The sequence below is a fragment of the Dermochelys coriacea genome, chromosome 6 (assembly GCF_009764565.3).
Source record: "Dermochelys coriacea isolate rDerCor1 chromosome 6, rDerCor1.pri.v4, whole genome shotgun sequence".
Lineage (NCBI taxonomy): Eukaryota > Metazoa > Chordata > Testudines > Dermochelyidae > Dermochelys > Dermochelys coriacea.
Window position 1 is genome coordinate 30,749,269 of NC_050073.1, and position 13,110 is coordinate 30,762,378.

Below are 13,110 nucleotides of genomic sequence, written 5' to 3' on the forward strand. Positions count from 1 at the left end.
ATAAATGATCTGGAGGATGGTGTGGATTGCACTCTCAGCAAATTTGCGGATGATACTAAACTGGGAGGAGTGGTAGATACGCTGGAGGGGAGGGATAGGATACAGAAGGACCTAGACAAATTGGAGGATTGGGCCAAAAGAAATCTAATGAGGTTCAATAAGGATAAATGCAGGGTCCTGCACTTAGGATGGAAGAATCCAATGCACCGCTACAGACTAGGGACCGAATGGCTCGGCAGCAGTTCTGCGGAAAAGGACCTAGGGGTGACAGTGGACGAGAAGCTGGATATGAGTCAGCAGTGTGCCCTTGTTGCCAAGAAGGCCAATGGCATTTTGGGTTGTATAAGTAGGGGCATAGCGAGCAGATCGAGGGACGTGATCGTTCCCCTCTATTCGACACTGGTGAGGCCTCATCTGGAGTACTGTGTCCAGTTTTGGGCCCCACACTACAGGAAGGATGTGGATAAATTGGAAAGAGTACAACGAAGGGCAACAAAAATGATTAGGGGTCTAGAGCACATGACTTATGAGGAGAGGCTGAGGGAGCTGGGATTGTTTAGTCTGCAGAAGAGAAGAATGAGGGGGGATTTGATAGCTGCTTTCAACTACCTGAAAGGGGGTTTCAAAGAGGATGGCTCTAGACTGTTCTCAATGGTAGCAGATGACAGAACGAGGAGTAATGGTCTCAAGTTGCAATGGGGGAGGTTTAGATTGGATATTAGGAAAAACTTTTTCACTAAGAGGGTGGTGAAACACTGGAATGCGTTACCTAGGGAGGTGGTAGAATCTCCTTCCTTAGAGGTTTTTAAGGTCAGGCTTGACAAAGCCCTGGCTGGGATGATTTAACTGGGACTTGGTCCTGCTTTGAGCAGGGGGTTGGACTAGATGACCTTCTGGGGTCCCTTCCAACCCTGATATTCTATGATTCTATGATACTCAGCAGTGGAAATCTCAACCTGTACCATTTGATCAACTGGCATAGAGAATGGCCTTTCATTGTCTCATTCTCTTCAACCAGCTTTAAGGCAGTGGTGTTTTTGTGCCTAAATCAATTTGTACCTTAGAAGTGTTATTTTCTGATGGAAGTATCAAAATTTACCCTGAGTTAAAAAAAAATCCTAATTCACACATTAAACTGAGCTCCAAAACAAAATGTGCTCAAAGGATTCCCTTGATTCTTATGATAGATTGGTTGTTGTCTTATGAACTATTGACTACTGTTAAGGTAGTGCCCTGTAAATTGTATGCATGCACACTCTCTCTCAAATCTTATCTTAGTTTCAGTAGAAATGCCATGAAAAATAATTGTTTTATTCAACTTTTAGTTACAATTCTGTGAACTGGCTTTTTTTTTTTTTAAATTATTATTAGCAGAGATGCCTAGGCAATTTCCAAAGCTGAACATTTCTGAGGTTGATGAGCAGGTGCGGCTTCTAGCAGAGAAGGTATTTGCTAAAGTTCTCAGAGAAGAAGACAGCAAAGATGCCTTGTCACTATTCACTGTGCCTGAAGACTGTCCTATTGGGCAGAAAGAGGCTAAAGAGAGGGAACTGCAGAAGGAGTTGGCAGAACAGCATTCTGTGGAGACAGCTAAGAGGTTTGTTCAGAGTTCATCGTTTTCCTGGAAAAAATGTTTAAAGTGGGTTTTAGAATTACATACAGGAATACATCACAAATGGCATGATACTCATCCATGATGCTTGAACACAGAAGCCAGCAACCTGTGCTGTATGATTTAGAATGTGCTGTTTATTGCACGTGTTCCCAGAAGTTGTAATACTGATTGCTTTGATATATACAAAGGGTCAAAGTCTGGCAGCTGCTTTGCAACAAACACAGTGTCTTGAAAAGGTAAACGTATGTTGCAAGTTTTAGAGTTTGCTTGCATTCAGAATGCGACGAACACAATGCACATCACCACCTCACAAACATATTGCTATTGGACCAGATCCTGAGAGGTGCTCTTCACCTGCAATACTCTTTAATGGGAGTGGGAAATTGCAGGTTTGTAGCACCTGCTTGTTCTGATCCATTAAGGATGGGAATAATCTGCCCCGGATTGTTCAAAGAAACCATTTCAAGGTCAGAGAACACACACACGAACAGGTAGCTTACACACCCTTTGTAATGCCCCTTTGTAGCTCCTGTTGCAGATGAGCTGGGAAGTGTCCTCTAAGAGAGTTATGGAAGGATCCTGAGTTGGTGAGGTTATCCCCTGACATGTACTCCCAGTAAGACTATAAGAGTACACAAGTTCAACAAAAGAGCATAGCTGGTGAGAGGCAAATACAAACAGATTCTTTCAGTGTAAATAAAATCAGCAACACACTTAAGGAAGCTATGTGTGTTTTTTGAAAACATGATTTTCTGTCTCAATGTTGAGTTTTAACACATCTAAACATTTACGGCAGTCAGCGTTAAATGTTTTTGTTTTAGCTCGATAAAAATAGATGACAGCAAATGCTTGACTTTTATCACTGAAGGAGAAACTGAGAAGTGTCATGGGCTCAAATGGGTTATTATTAGGGTTCCCTTAACTCAGAGATAAAGGCCATATGAGATCTAATAGATTGCCATCTATTAAACAAACAAACAAAGTTCTAAAAACACACATTCATTTTATTTTCCTATGAGAAAAAAATTACTACCATTACTTAAATATGGACTTTTTTTTTTTATTCTAATGTAACAAAGAAGCAAGGCAGAAAAGTGATTTAATTCCGCTACCAACATGATACATGCTGAGATATTTTGGAGGTGAATCATGAAAGTTCAATTAGTGGGTTTCAGCAGTTGATATGGTCATAAAAATAAAAATTAAAAAAAAACCCTCTACCTTGTCTTTCCATGCATTCAAACAACCGTTTGACACTTTTTTCTCCCTGTAGAAAAACTTCTAACAGGATATTTAAACAAAACATTTTTAATGTAGGAAAATGCCTTATAAAAATAGACACAAACACAGCTTGATTGAAGCTAAGTATTAGTACAGGCGTTATCCTGGTAAGTGGGATACTATATTTATGCTCTTCACTTGTGGGGATGAGACTAGTAATCACCCTTGCCCTCAATGATTGAAGAACATGTATAGTCCAGTTCTGCCTTCAGTTATAAAAGTATAACTCCCACTGACTTCAATTCGTATTGAGTGAAATTTTAAGAGGAGCTTTAGTGTTGACTTCGGGTTGTGGGGGTTACACCCATGAAAGTGAAGGTAGAATTTGGCTCGTATTATTTATACCACATATTTGAGGAAATAAATAAAGTGTCACAGAATTAATACAAAGCCCCAGATTTCAGTGTTCCTTCTGTTTAAGGGCTCTTATTGACACTGGATTGGAGAAGGAATCTTTAGAGGTCCTTGAAGTAGGTGCCAAGTTTTACCATTGGTCACTGTTACTAGGCAATGGTGGCTCTGCATTTGCATTACTATTCAAGTTTTCCTGTAAAGTCATTTTAAAGTTTTGGCACTTTTTCTGTAAAATTATGAAGTGGGAGAAGTTCACAGCATGTAAGTCACAGGTAATTCATTATTTCAAGTATACTTTAAATGTTTAGAAAAATAAATTACAAGTAAGCTTTATAAGGGAGATTTAATTTCATGGTATACAAATATATCTTTTACAAGACTGATTGCTAATCAGGACATTATGCATAGCCATCATTCAGTTAAACTTGTCTTAAGCAAGGGATCAGCAAACAGTTTGCCTGATGAGGTGGGCTTTACCTTTGTATTGGAAACCTCGTGGTATTCTAAAGTGGCAATTTAAAATAGGGATTTGATTTTGTTATACAAGTCCATTCCTGCTCTCAGTGAAGCAAACGGCCAAATTCCCATTGAATATAAAGGGCCCAATCCTGTTGAAGTTAATCAGCTGAAGCGATTTTCCTCATATGGACAGAACATGCCTTTGCTACTTACAATACAACTGAAACACACCTGTATTTTTAAGTGAAACCATACCAATCAACTTGATATGTTTCTAAACCCTGCAGCTGTCACCAAGAATCAGAAGCAGATGTAATAACTTTTGATGGTACATAACCCACTTACCTTACCCAGTGCACACCCACTCACATTCCTAGCTGCCATTTTATTAATTTCTGGTGCAATAATGTTTTAAGAGTCAGAAATTTCTCAACTCCTGCTATATTAAGCACAGGTGTAGTGAACATATTTTCACTCATTATAGCGACATCAGTCTCTCACTTGATGTTGCTGCAACACAAAAAAAAAATCTGCATACCAACTTTCAATTATCTATTTTCTAAATAATCAGGGCTTATTGTGTGTGTGTTGTATATAAATTGCATGTAGCATGCTACAAGTGTCAGAAATATCACTGAACTAAACATTTCAAAGCTCATTTTTATAAACCAACATTTTTGAATCATTTGAAATCTATCATTCTACAGAAAGCCTTCTAGAATGAAATAGTTCTTCGCTTTATAGACTGGTTTCTGATATATAACTTTTGATACCATGAATTCCTAGGAAGAAAAGTTTCAAGATGATTCGGTCCCAGTCCTTGTCATTACAAATGCCAACCCAAGAGTGGAAGGCACCATCAGTCAGTTCATGTCCCTCTCCTGCAACTCCAGTTCTTCCAGGTGTTGGTCAGTCAGTCCAAGAGCCATTTACAGTTCCAGAGTTTCAGAGAGTTACAATCAGTGGGGATTACTGTGCTGGGGTAAGAAATCTGTCAATTTTTCTTTTAGTATTCTAGGTGGGGGGGAGGGGGAGAAGAAAGAGAGAGGACTTATGCAGTGTGGAATGATTGCTTGTTATGGCCCTCCTGTTATACTTTGACATCTCACACTGAAGTCAATGGGGTTGTACAGGTGTGATGAGGCAGAATTTGCCCCAGGTTATTTATGACTGTTTATTAATTGGTAAAAAAAAGATGTAAAATATAACGAGGCATTAAATATGTGCTTTAGCATACAGCGATAGGAGGAAGAATGCTCTTGTGGTTAAGGCACTAGATTTGGACTCAACACTTGGTTTTAGCGTTTGGCTCTTTCACCAACTTCTTCTGTGACCTTGGGAAAGGCACTTAAGTACCTTTGGGGCTTAAGTTTCAGACATAGGTGCCCAAGTCCCAGTTTTAGGGTCCATTGGTACATGGTGCATAAATACTTAGAGTCATTGGCGAGAGAGAGAAAATGACTAGTCCAGTGGTTAAGGCATCCACTGCAGAGGTGGGAGATCCAGGGTCCAGTTCCACTGCTCCACTCACTCCTTATTTATACACAGTGGAAGAGTTTCAGGAGGAGAGATTTAGGGAGCCCCATAGCAGAATATCCCATAGCCCAGTGAGACACCACTGTTCAACCTCTCTATTTCTGCCAGAGAAGAGGGAATTGAACCTGGGTCTCCCATAGCTCCCACATGAGTGCTCTAACCTCTAGACTAAAAATTAGTAGGTGGGCAGCAGCACAACTTCCTCCCCCCATTTTGTGTAGAGTGAGGGCAGGTGCCTAACTCATTGCCACAGGAAATAACTTAGCCACCTGACTCCAAGTGGTGGGTTCCCATTCATGGATTACTAGCAGAGCTAGGTGCCTCTCTCCAGCCTGGACTTAGGCTCCTATCTCCATCAGAGTGGCAGGGTTTAAGACACACTTCTGTCATAGGCATCTCCCATTGGCTAGCTTAGACAGTTTTCCACATGATGTGCCGTCTTTTGTGACGCACATTCTGAGGCTCCTATCTCTCCCCATTCATTGTATGGGGAGCCTAGGCACCTAACTTGGCTTTATGTATCAGCATTGTTCCTGTGATTTTCTAGACACCTAGAAATAGGTGCCACATTGAGGAGCATTGCAATGTCTAAGTCAATTTGTGGATGCAGGTCTTAGACCCAAATCCTACAAAGGTTTACACTTCTGGAAATAAAAATCTTGTTATTGCCCAAGTGGGTTTAAATGAATGACAAACTGACTTTTTATAGATGCTCCTGTTTCACTTCCATCAGTATTTATACAGCCTCTCTTTTCAGGTTACAGTTGATGATTACGAACAGGCTGCGAAGGGCCTGGTGAAAGCTCTGCTAATTCGAGAGAAGTATTGTCGCCTAGCTTACCATCGCTTTCCAAGAACAACAGCACAGTATTTATGCACTATGCAAGATGAAAAATGGAAGATGGAAGATGAAGTATGTCCAGGTACAATAGGTTTCCCTTTTTAAAAAAAAAATAAAAAAATGTACTATCATACTGTAGAAAACAATTGATTTCTGTGATTATTTCTATTTAGAATAAAAAGGCTACATTCTGAAATCTAGTCTCCAGTCTGAATAAGCAAACACTAGATAGGGACTTAAGCTGCAAAGTTCATTATGAATTTAAATTTTCCTGAAGTTCAGGCAGGTTTGGATGTGGGGTTTTGGTCTGGAATAACCTTTAGTTTAAAAACAAAACAACCAACCCCCCCCCAAAAAAACACCACCACAACCACGCCCCTAAAGACACACTAATTCCCTGACATGAATATTTGTAGCAAACAAGAAAAAGTAATGTAAATTACATTTTAACTACAGTAATGGGGGGAAAGGTGTAGATCATTTGTGATAGGGTTCTGAAGGAGGCCAGTCCTTTGAACCTGATTTGAGGGACCACATATTTATTTTACATCCCTGGAAATATGAGAGTATATTGTTAAATAGCCATAAACATATAAAAGAGTCTTAGTTTTTGTTGGACCTAGCCACATTCTCAGCCATGAACTTGGCTGGAAAGAGACATTATTTAAATGGTTGTCCTCTCCTGTAGTGGCAGGGAGGAGGAAGTTTATATGTCCTCAGGTAGGAGGTTTTATATTACAAGGAAATTTTTCTTGGGAGAGTAGAAATATACTGAATATTCAAGAGAAGATAGATGATATTTGTGAGAATTTCTAGGCTAGTTGGTGAGACATCATGGCTGTCTAGATGCAAGAGAGAAATCTTATTTGAAAACAAGTTTCACATTGTTAGTTCTAAGGTATTAGTAATTAAGTAAAAAGATGATTTTAAGGTTGTGATTTAAGTTGTCGAGGTCTCTTTAAAATAAAATATTTGAGTAAGTTGTATCCAGGTGGTTGTGAATTTGAGTATCTATTTACTGTTGACACTCTTCTGGTATCAATGCACAACACATCTTCAGGTGCTGTAACTTCAAAAAGGAATAGCAAGGATGTGGCAACTTCCCTTTCTTACTTAGTCTATTAAGCCAAGACTGAATGCATGATCTTGTTCTTCAGACTACTTAGTATTAAGTCCAGGCATGGTCTAATTGGTTTAGGTCAGCTATAGCTGAGGTTGGAATACACTGTATGCTAGTTATACACTAAGAGAGGGTATGATCTAATCACTAATAAGTGATGGGTAAGGCTAAGATTGTGTCACGGATATTTTTAGTAAAAGTCATGAACGGGTCATGGGCAAAACAGAAAAAGTCATGGAAGCCGTGACCTGTCCTTAACTAAAAATATCCCTGACAAAATAGGGATCTGCAGATCCCCTCACTACTTCAAGTGAGACAGCTGCAGGGACTAGGAACTGCCTGTAGTAGCTGGGGGCTGCAGGGTACCCCTGCCACCTGCAACTCTTAGTGTCCCCCACTGCACCTGGGGGCTGGGAGCTCGGGGTTTCCCACCACCCCCCACGGCCACAGCAGCTGGGAGCTCGGGGGCCCCTGCCACCCTCCCCCCAGGGCCCAGAGCTGCCGGGGGGTTCCCCTGCCAGTGGCCAGGAGCTGCCAGGGGCGCCAGAGGCGGCATTGGTACCTCACAGATTCCTCCCCAGCGGGTGGCGGGGGACCCTGCAGCTCCTGACCACCGCAGGCTGAAGTCATGGAGGCTGCTGGAAGTAACCCATTCAGTGACTTCTGTGACCTCCATGACTAAATCGCAGCCTTACTGATGGGCAAAGGCTTTGGAGGTTCAATTTAGATAAGCACTCAAAAGTTTGTTTAGCTGACTTGTATCCAAATTACTCAAACCTTGCGGAATTGTAAAACGGGACTAAAAATCTCATTAAAAAGAGGTCTTCTCACTACATTTCTGGTAATTCCTGATTCTAGTTATACTGGAAAAACTAGAGGGAAAACTATTGTCACTTTGACTTCTGCATTTCCTGGTTCTGGCCAAAAGCAGAGAAGCATGAAAATAAGGAGTGTTTTATAAAAATAAAAGCAGCTTTATTTGAATATGCAGAAGTTTGGTCTATGCCATAAAGTTTAGGAAACACTTTGGGTCTTGGTTATTGCCTACCTTTGCCAAGTATGGAGCATATTCATCACTGGGTGAAAGTTTACTGCACTTACTCACTTATCTCACTGCATGACATGATGCGGGGAGGAGAGTGTATCCTATTCCTTTCTGAATGATGCATCAATATTGGAACTGCCGATTCATTTGTGGTGAAACATGTCCAAAACCACTGTAACAAAAAGGTAAAAGAGGACTAGTAGTTATGGAGAGGTAGTCAGTACTCAAAGATCTCAACTGTACTTTCATCCCCAATTTTTTTTTTAAACTGTTTCTGAAATTGTATTGAAACATAGGCATACCTTGAACTATAATATGGTGGTGGCAGCGATGCATAGCATTTGGAGTCCAACTGTATATAGCATCAGAGTTCTTAAAATAGTGTATTGGAATTATGATAGAAACTTTAGTAGCTTATAAATAGGGTCCTACCAAATTCACGGCCATGAAAAACGAAATGTGAAATCTGGTCTCCTCCATGAAATCTGGCTATTATAGGGGGTTCATGTATTGCCATCTGTACTTCTGCACTGCCTTCAGAACTGGATAGGCACCCAGCTGTGAAGGCAGTGCCATTGACAGCAGCAGGGCAAAAGTTAGGGTGGCATGGTATGGGGGGGGTGTCACTTTTGGGAGGTATGGCTGGCCGTACATGTGAGTGCCCAGGGTGTCGTGGTCGGGGGGAGAAGAATGCAGTGGTAGGGTCAGACAGCCAACCCAAGTCCTCTTTAATCCCAAGCGCTGGCCCAGAGCTGGGGAGGGGCAGGGCAGGGGGCACTCCAGCCAGGGGCTCTTACCATACGCCAGGCTCCAGCTGCTAGTCCTGGCTGGGCAGGGGAGGGATGTGACTTCCTCAGCACAGGCTGCTCCAGGGGCCGGGTCAGATCCACCTCCGGCAACCTCTCCTGGCTGCAGGAAGCCCTGCAGCTGCTAGCTAGGAGCCCAGCTGTGAAGGCAGCACTGCCTCCAGCAACAGTGCAGAAGTCAAGGTAGCATGGTATGGTATTGCCACCCTTACTTCTGTGCTGCTGCTGGCAGTGGTGCTGCCTTCAGAGCTAGGTGCCCAGCCAGCAGCTGCCACTCGATGGCTGTCCAGCTCTGAAGGCAGTGCCTCAGCCACCAGCAGTGAGGAAGTAATGGAGGCAATACCCACCTCCTCAATAGTCTTGCGAACCCCAGCTCCCAATCCCATGAAATTGGAAATTTAAGTATCTGAATCTGTGAAATTTCAGATTTTAAAAATCCTAACACTGTGAAATTTACCAAAATGGACCATGAATTTAGTAAGGCCCTACTTATTTTAAAAAATAATAATCACAACTGCATTTAATTTTTAATGAAGCTGGTCAGAATAAAGCCAACTGTGCTATGACTATAGGTTCTTTAGAGTAACTACCAACATGCTTTTAATAGATGAAAGATGGATTTGGAATCAATCTTTCTTTTTAGAGCAGAAACTAACAAGATTAATTTCTTTCTGTAACTATTTTACGTTTCAAAATGGGTTACTTCTGACATCAAGCTTGTTTCACAGATTTTCATCCACCCCCAGGAAAACTAGAGAATCCTTACAACCTTGACGATGCGCCGGGCAATTTGGATTATGTTGTCAAAATGCAAGGAGGCATTCTCTTTGTTTATGACAATAAAGAAATGATGAAACTCAATGAGCCACGGAGTCTGCCATATCCTGATCTGGTGACCTACACACTTGACCTCAGCCATGTTCTTGCTCTCATTGCAGATGGTCCAACGTATGTATGTTTACTACCATGCTTTTCCAGAGAGCTGATAATACAGATCAGCAGCAATTTCTTGTGAGACTGCTTATGTCCAAAGCATTTGCTTTACATCTGCTGAGTGTCTTAACATCCATGGGTGGGGAAATACAGTAAAAAATGCCTTACAATGAACAGAAAAACCTAAGAAGTGAAAACAGTAAACCTCTAAAGGTGTGTCTTTAGCCTCTGGGTACTAGGCATAATGAAGCATGAATGAGTTTACATAAAACACGTTTCAGGCCAAATCTGACCTGAACCTTTAGAAATGTGGGAACCAGAACTTTGCATGTCACCAGTACTATATAAGAGGAATATCAGCCTTCTTGTTGAAAATGAAGATTTGTGCATTTGATGTTAAAAAATAAAATAAAAATTAAATGCAGTACTTATGTCTTCAGTCAGGAGGAAGGATAACAGCACTTGAGCTCACATTAGCCTCACAGTGCCCCAATATCAGGAAAAGAGCAGCACTCCAGTGAATACTGCTCCCTGGAGTCTCAGACTTGGGCCCTGAGCCAGAGCAGTAGTCTGGGTTATCCTACTAAGTCATTTGCCTGCCTCAAGACCACCACATGCCCTAAATCCTCTCCTTTTAAGAGAGGCCAAATCCTTCACAAGTGATAAGTTAGCCTAGCTTCTCTTAGACACACACACATGGAGTAGTAAAAAATTAAAATAAGACCAGCTCTAAACCCTTCCTTCTGACAGGGTACATGTTGTCACTTTAAGCAAGCCAGAGAGAGAAAAACAATCCAAACCCTTTCTTTAGGCTAAATTTTAGAGTATGTTGAAACCCCCATTTACCAAACTGAAAACAAGAGCAAGCTCTCCAGAGCCTTTTCACTTCTTCAGACCAGGCAGGGGTGGGCATCAGTGTGGAAAAGCCTAACAGAAACCAACCACAAGAAAGTCTTTATAGTAACTTTATCAGCATAAGCTTTCCCTTAGTTTGGTGTGGTTAAGCTATCTCCACATTCCAGGCACCTGCCTCGCGGTCACTTATCTCCATTCCAGTTTAGGCCGCTCGCAGGATGACAAGCTCCAGTTGGCTGAGCACTGGCCTTTAACCCTTGCTACCTTAAATCTCCTATCTACATTCCTGACTATCCCAGGCCTCTGACAGAGGGCAAACTTGTTCTGCTTAATGTCAAATTCACTCAGACACGATGGATTCACTGACTAACACTATGTGATTCGTGTTCCATTAAGGAAAGACTGAGAAGAGTAGCAAAAGAGAAGGTGTCATGGAGCAGAGAGGGCCCCCTGACAGTGAGGGAGTTAAGGAGGCTGACAGGCTCTTCCCTGGTAGGAAGGGGTTAAGAAAAGCTTGTGGACCCAGTTGGCCCTGCTCCACTACACTTGCAGCAAACCTGAGCTGTGGAAGGGCAGATAAGAGGAAAGGACCTAGCCCCATTTCAGGCCTACCAAGGGAGAAGAACATTACTCTGGTTCTTTTGGGAGAAAAGCCTGGGTGCAGACCTGAGATGGTGTTTGCTTGCCTGCTGGATCAGCTCTCCAGGAAGGGATGAACAGATCCTGGGAAGGGAAACTGTGGAAGCCCAGACTGGCAGGGTGTCTCTGAAGGTTTGTGGGATAACCCTGGCTTTGAGTTATGTTTATTTTTGTTCCAGAGTATCTTTGAATTTCAATGCCCTGAAAGCGATAGGACAAAAGTGCTCTTTAGCTGCAGGGTCAAAGCCCCACAACCCTGACCTCAGAGACAGATACGTGCTCTGTGTGTGGGGGCGGGAGGGGGAGAAGGGGGAGTTGTGCCCTGAAGACCATAAGGGGGACTGTCTTAGCAGTGGGGTTACACAAGGGCTAGATATTAAACTGAGACACTTTAGAAATACCATAGATTAGGATTGACAAATAGTGCAGAGAAAAAACCATCAGTGGTAAACAGAGAACAGAAAAAAAAAAAGTAGAGAGGGTGAAAGTGCAGCAATTTGAGAGCATGAAAAACAGAAGAACAAGACTCAAAAAGGAACAAAAGACAGTGAAAATATACTGGTAAACACATATACCATCTATAAAGACACCCAAAACTTAAATCACATTCACAGTAGATCATATCCTGAGATACAACTATTCTGGTTGAAAATAACCTACATTCCAATGTTTTAATAGTCCTGTTTACAGGTTGCTTCCATTGTGTAAGAATGTGGTTTGTTTGTGTGATGGTAATATTTAGCATCTGAGTGGTAGCATTTGTTAGCTAATACATTTTACTTTTTTGTGCTTTCCCCCCCCCCCCCCAATCATGTATCAAACTGAAAGAACTGGAAATTCCACAGAGGCACAGTGCCGAGATAAAATATTACAAGTGAAATTATAACATGCAAAAAGGGGGTAAATCATGGCTAGATACATTCCTTCAGTGTCCTTGTAGTTCATTGCTCTTAAAACAACCAACAAAAACACACAACTTCCCTGCATATTCTGTTAGTGTTTTATTAACTGGCTTCATATTTGGTATCAAATCAAATTTAGGGCCTAATTGGCAACCACAAAAATCAAGATTTATAATGATATCTTGCCCTTTTCATCTATAGATCTCTGATAAATCACATCTGTGACTTCTTAAAATATGGATAAATCTAATGCTGTTTCACTCAAAGTAATTTACACTCTGAAAACTTTAAAATCTGAGTAGTTTGATCGTAATTAAAGCATCATCTCTATTTTGCAGAAAAACATATTGCCACAGACGACTTAACTTTTTAGAATCTAAATTCAGTTTACATGAGATGCTAAATGAAATGTCTGAATTTAAAGAACTGCAGAGTAATCCACATCGAGACTTTTATAACGTGAGAAAGGTAAGTATGAAAGGGTTTATTAGCATGCTGCAGTCTTTGTTATGGAATTTTCAGCTGTCTTCCTTTAGTCTATATCATTTACTAAAACCTCTGTGTGCAATATATATGGAATGAATAGGATGCTGTATAAATACCACACACACTAAACATTTAGATTACAGGTTAATATTCCAATATAGTTTAGCTATTTAAAAAACACACACATTTTGTTTATAAATTTAACCCTTCATTGATGGTCCATTGCAGCCTCAGCTCA

At 41.3% G+C, this 13,110-nt stretch overlaps 1 protein-coding gene across 1 annotated transcript in view; it reads left to right on the forward strand.

The window, feature by feature from the left end:
- Window positions 1-1,376: 1,376 nt before the first annotated feature.
- The window catches only part of AMPD3 (adenosine monophosphate deaminase 3), a 40,515-nt gene continuing 28,781 nt past the window's right edge, over window positions 1,377-13,110 (forward strand). Inside the window, exons 1-5 of the mRNA XM_038405518.2 lie at window positions 1,377-1,597; window positions 4,496-4,691; window positions 6,003-6,168; window positions 9,786-10,005; window positions 12,725-12,854. Of these exons, the coding sequence (XP_038261446.1) occupies window positions 1,377-1,597; window positions 4,496-4,691; window positions 6,003-6,168; window positions 9,786-10,005; window positions 12,725-12,854 (933 nt within the window). The remainder of the gene's footprint in view (window positions 1,598-4,495; window positions 4,692-6,002; window positions 6,169-9,785; window positions 10,006-12,724; window positions 12,855-13,110) is intronic.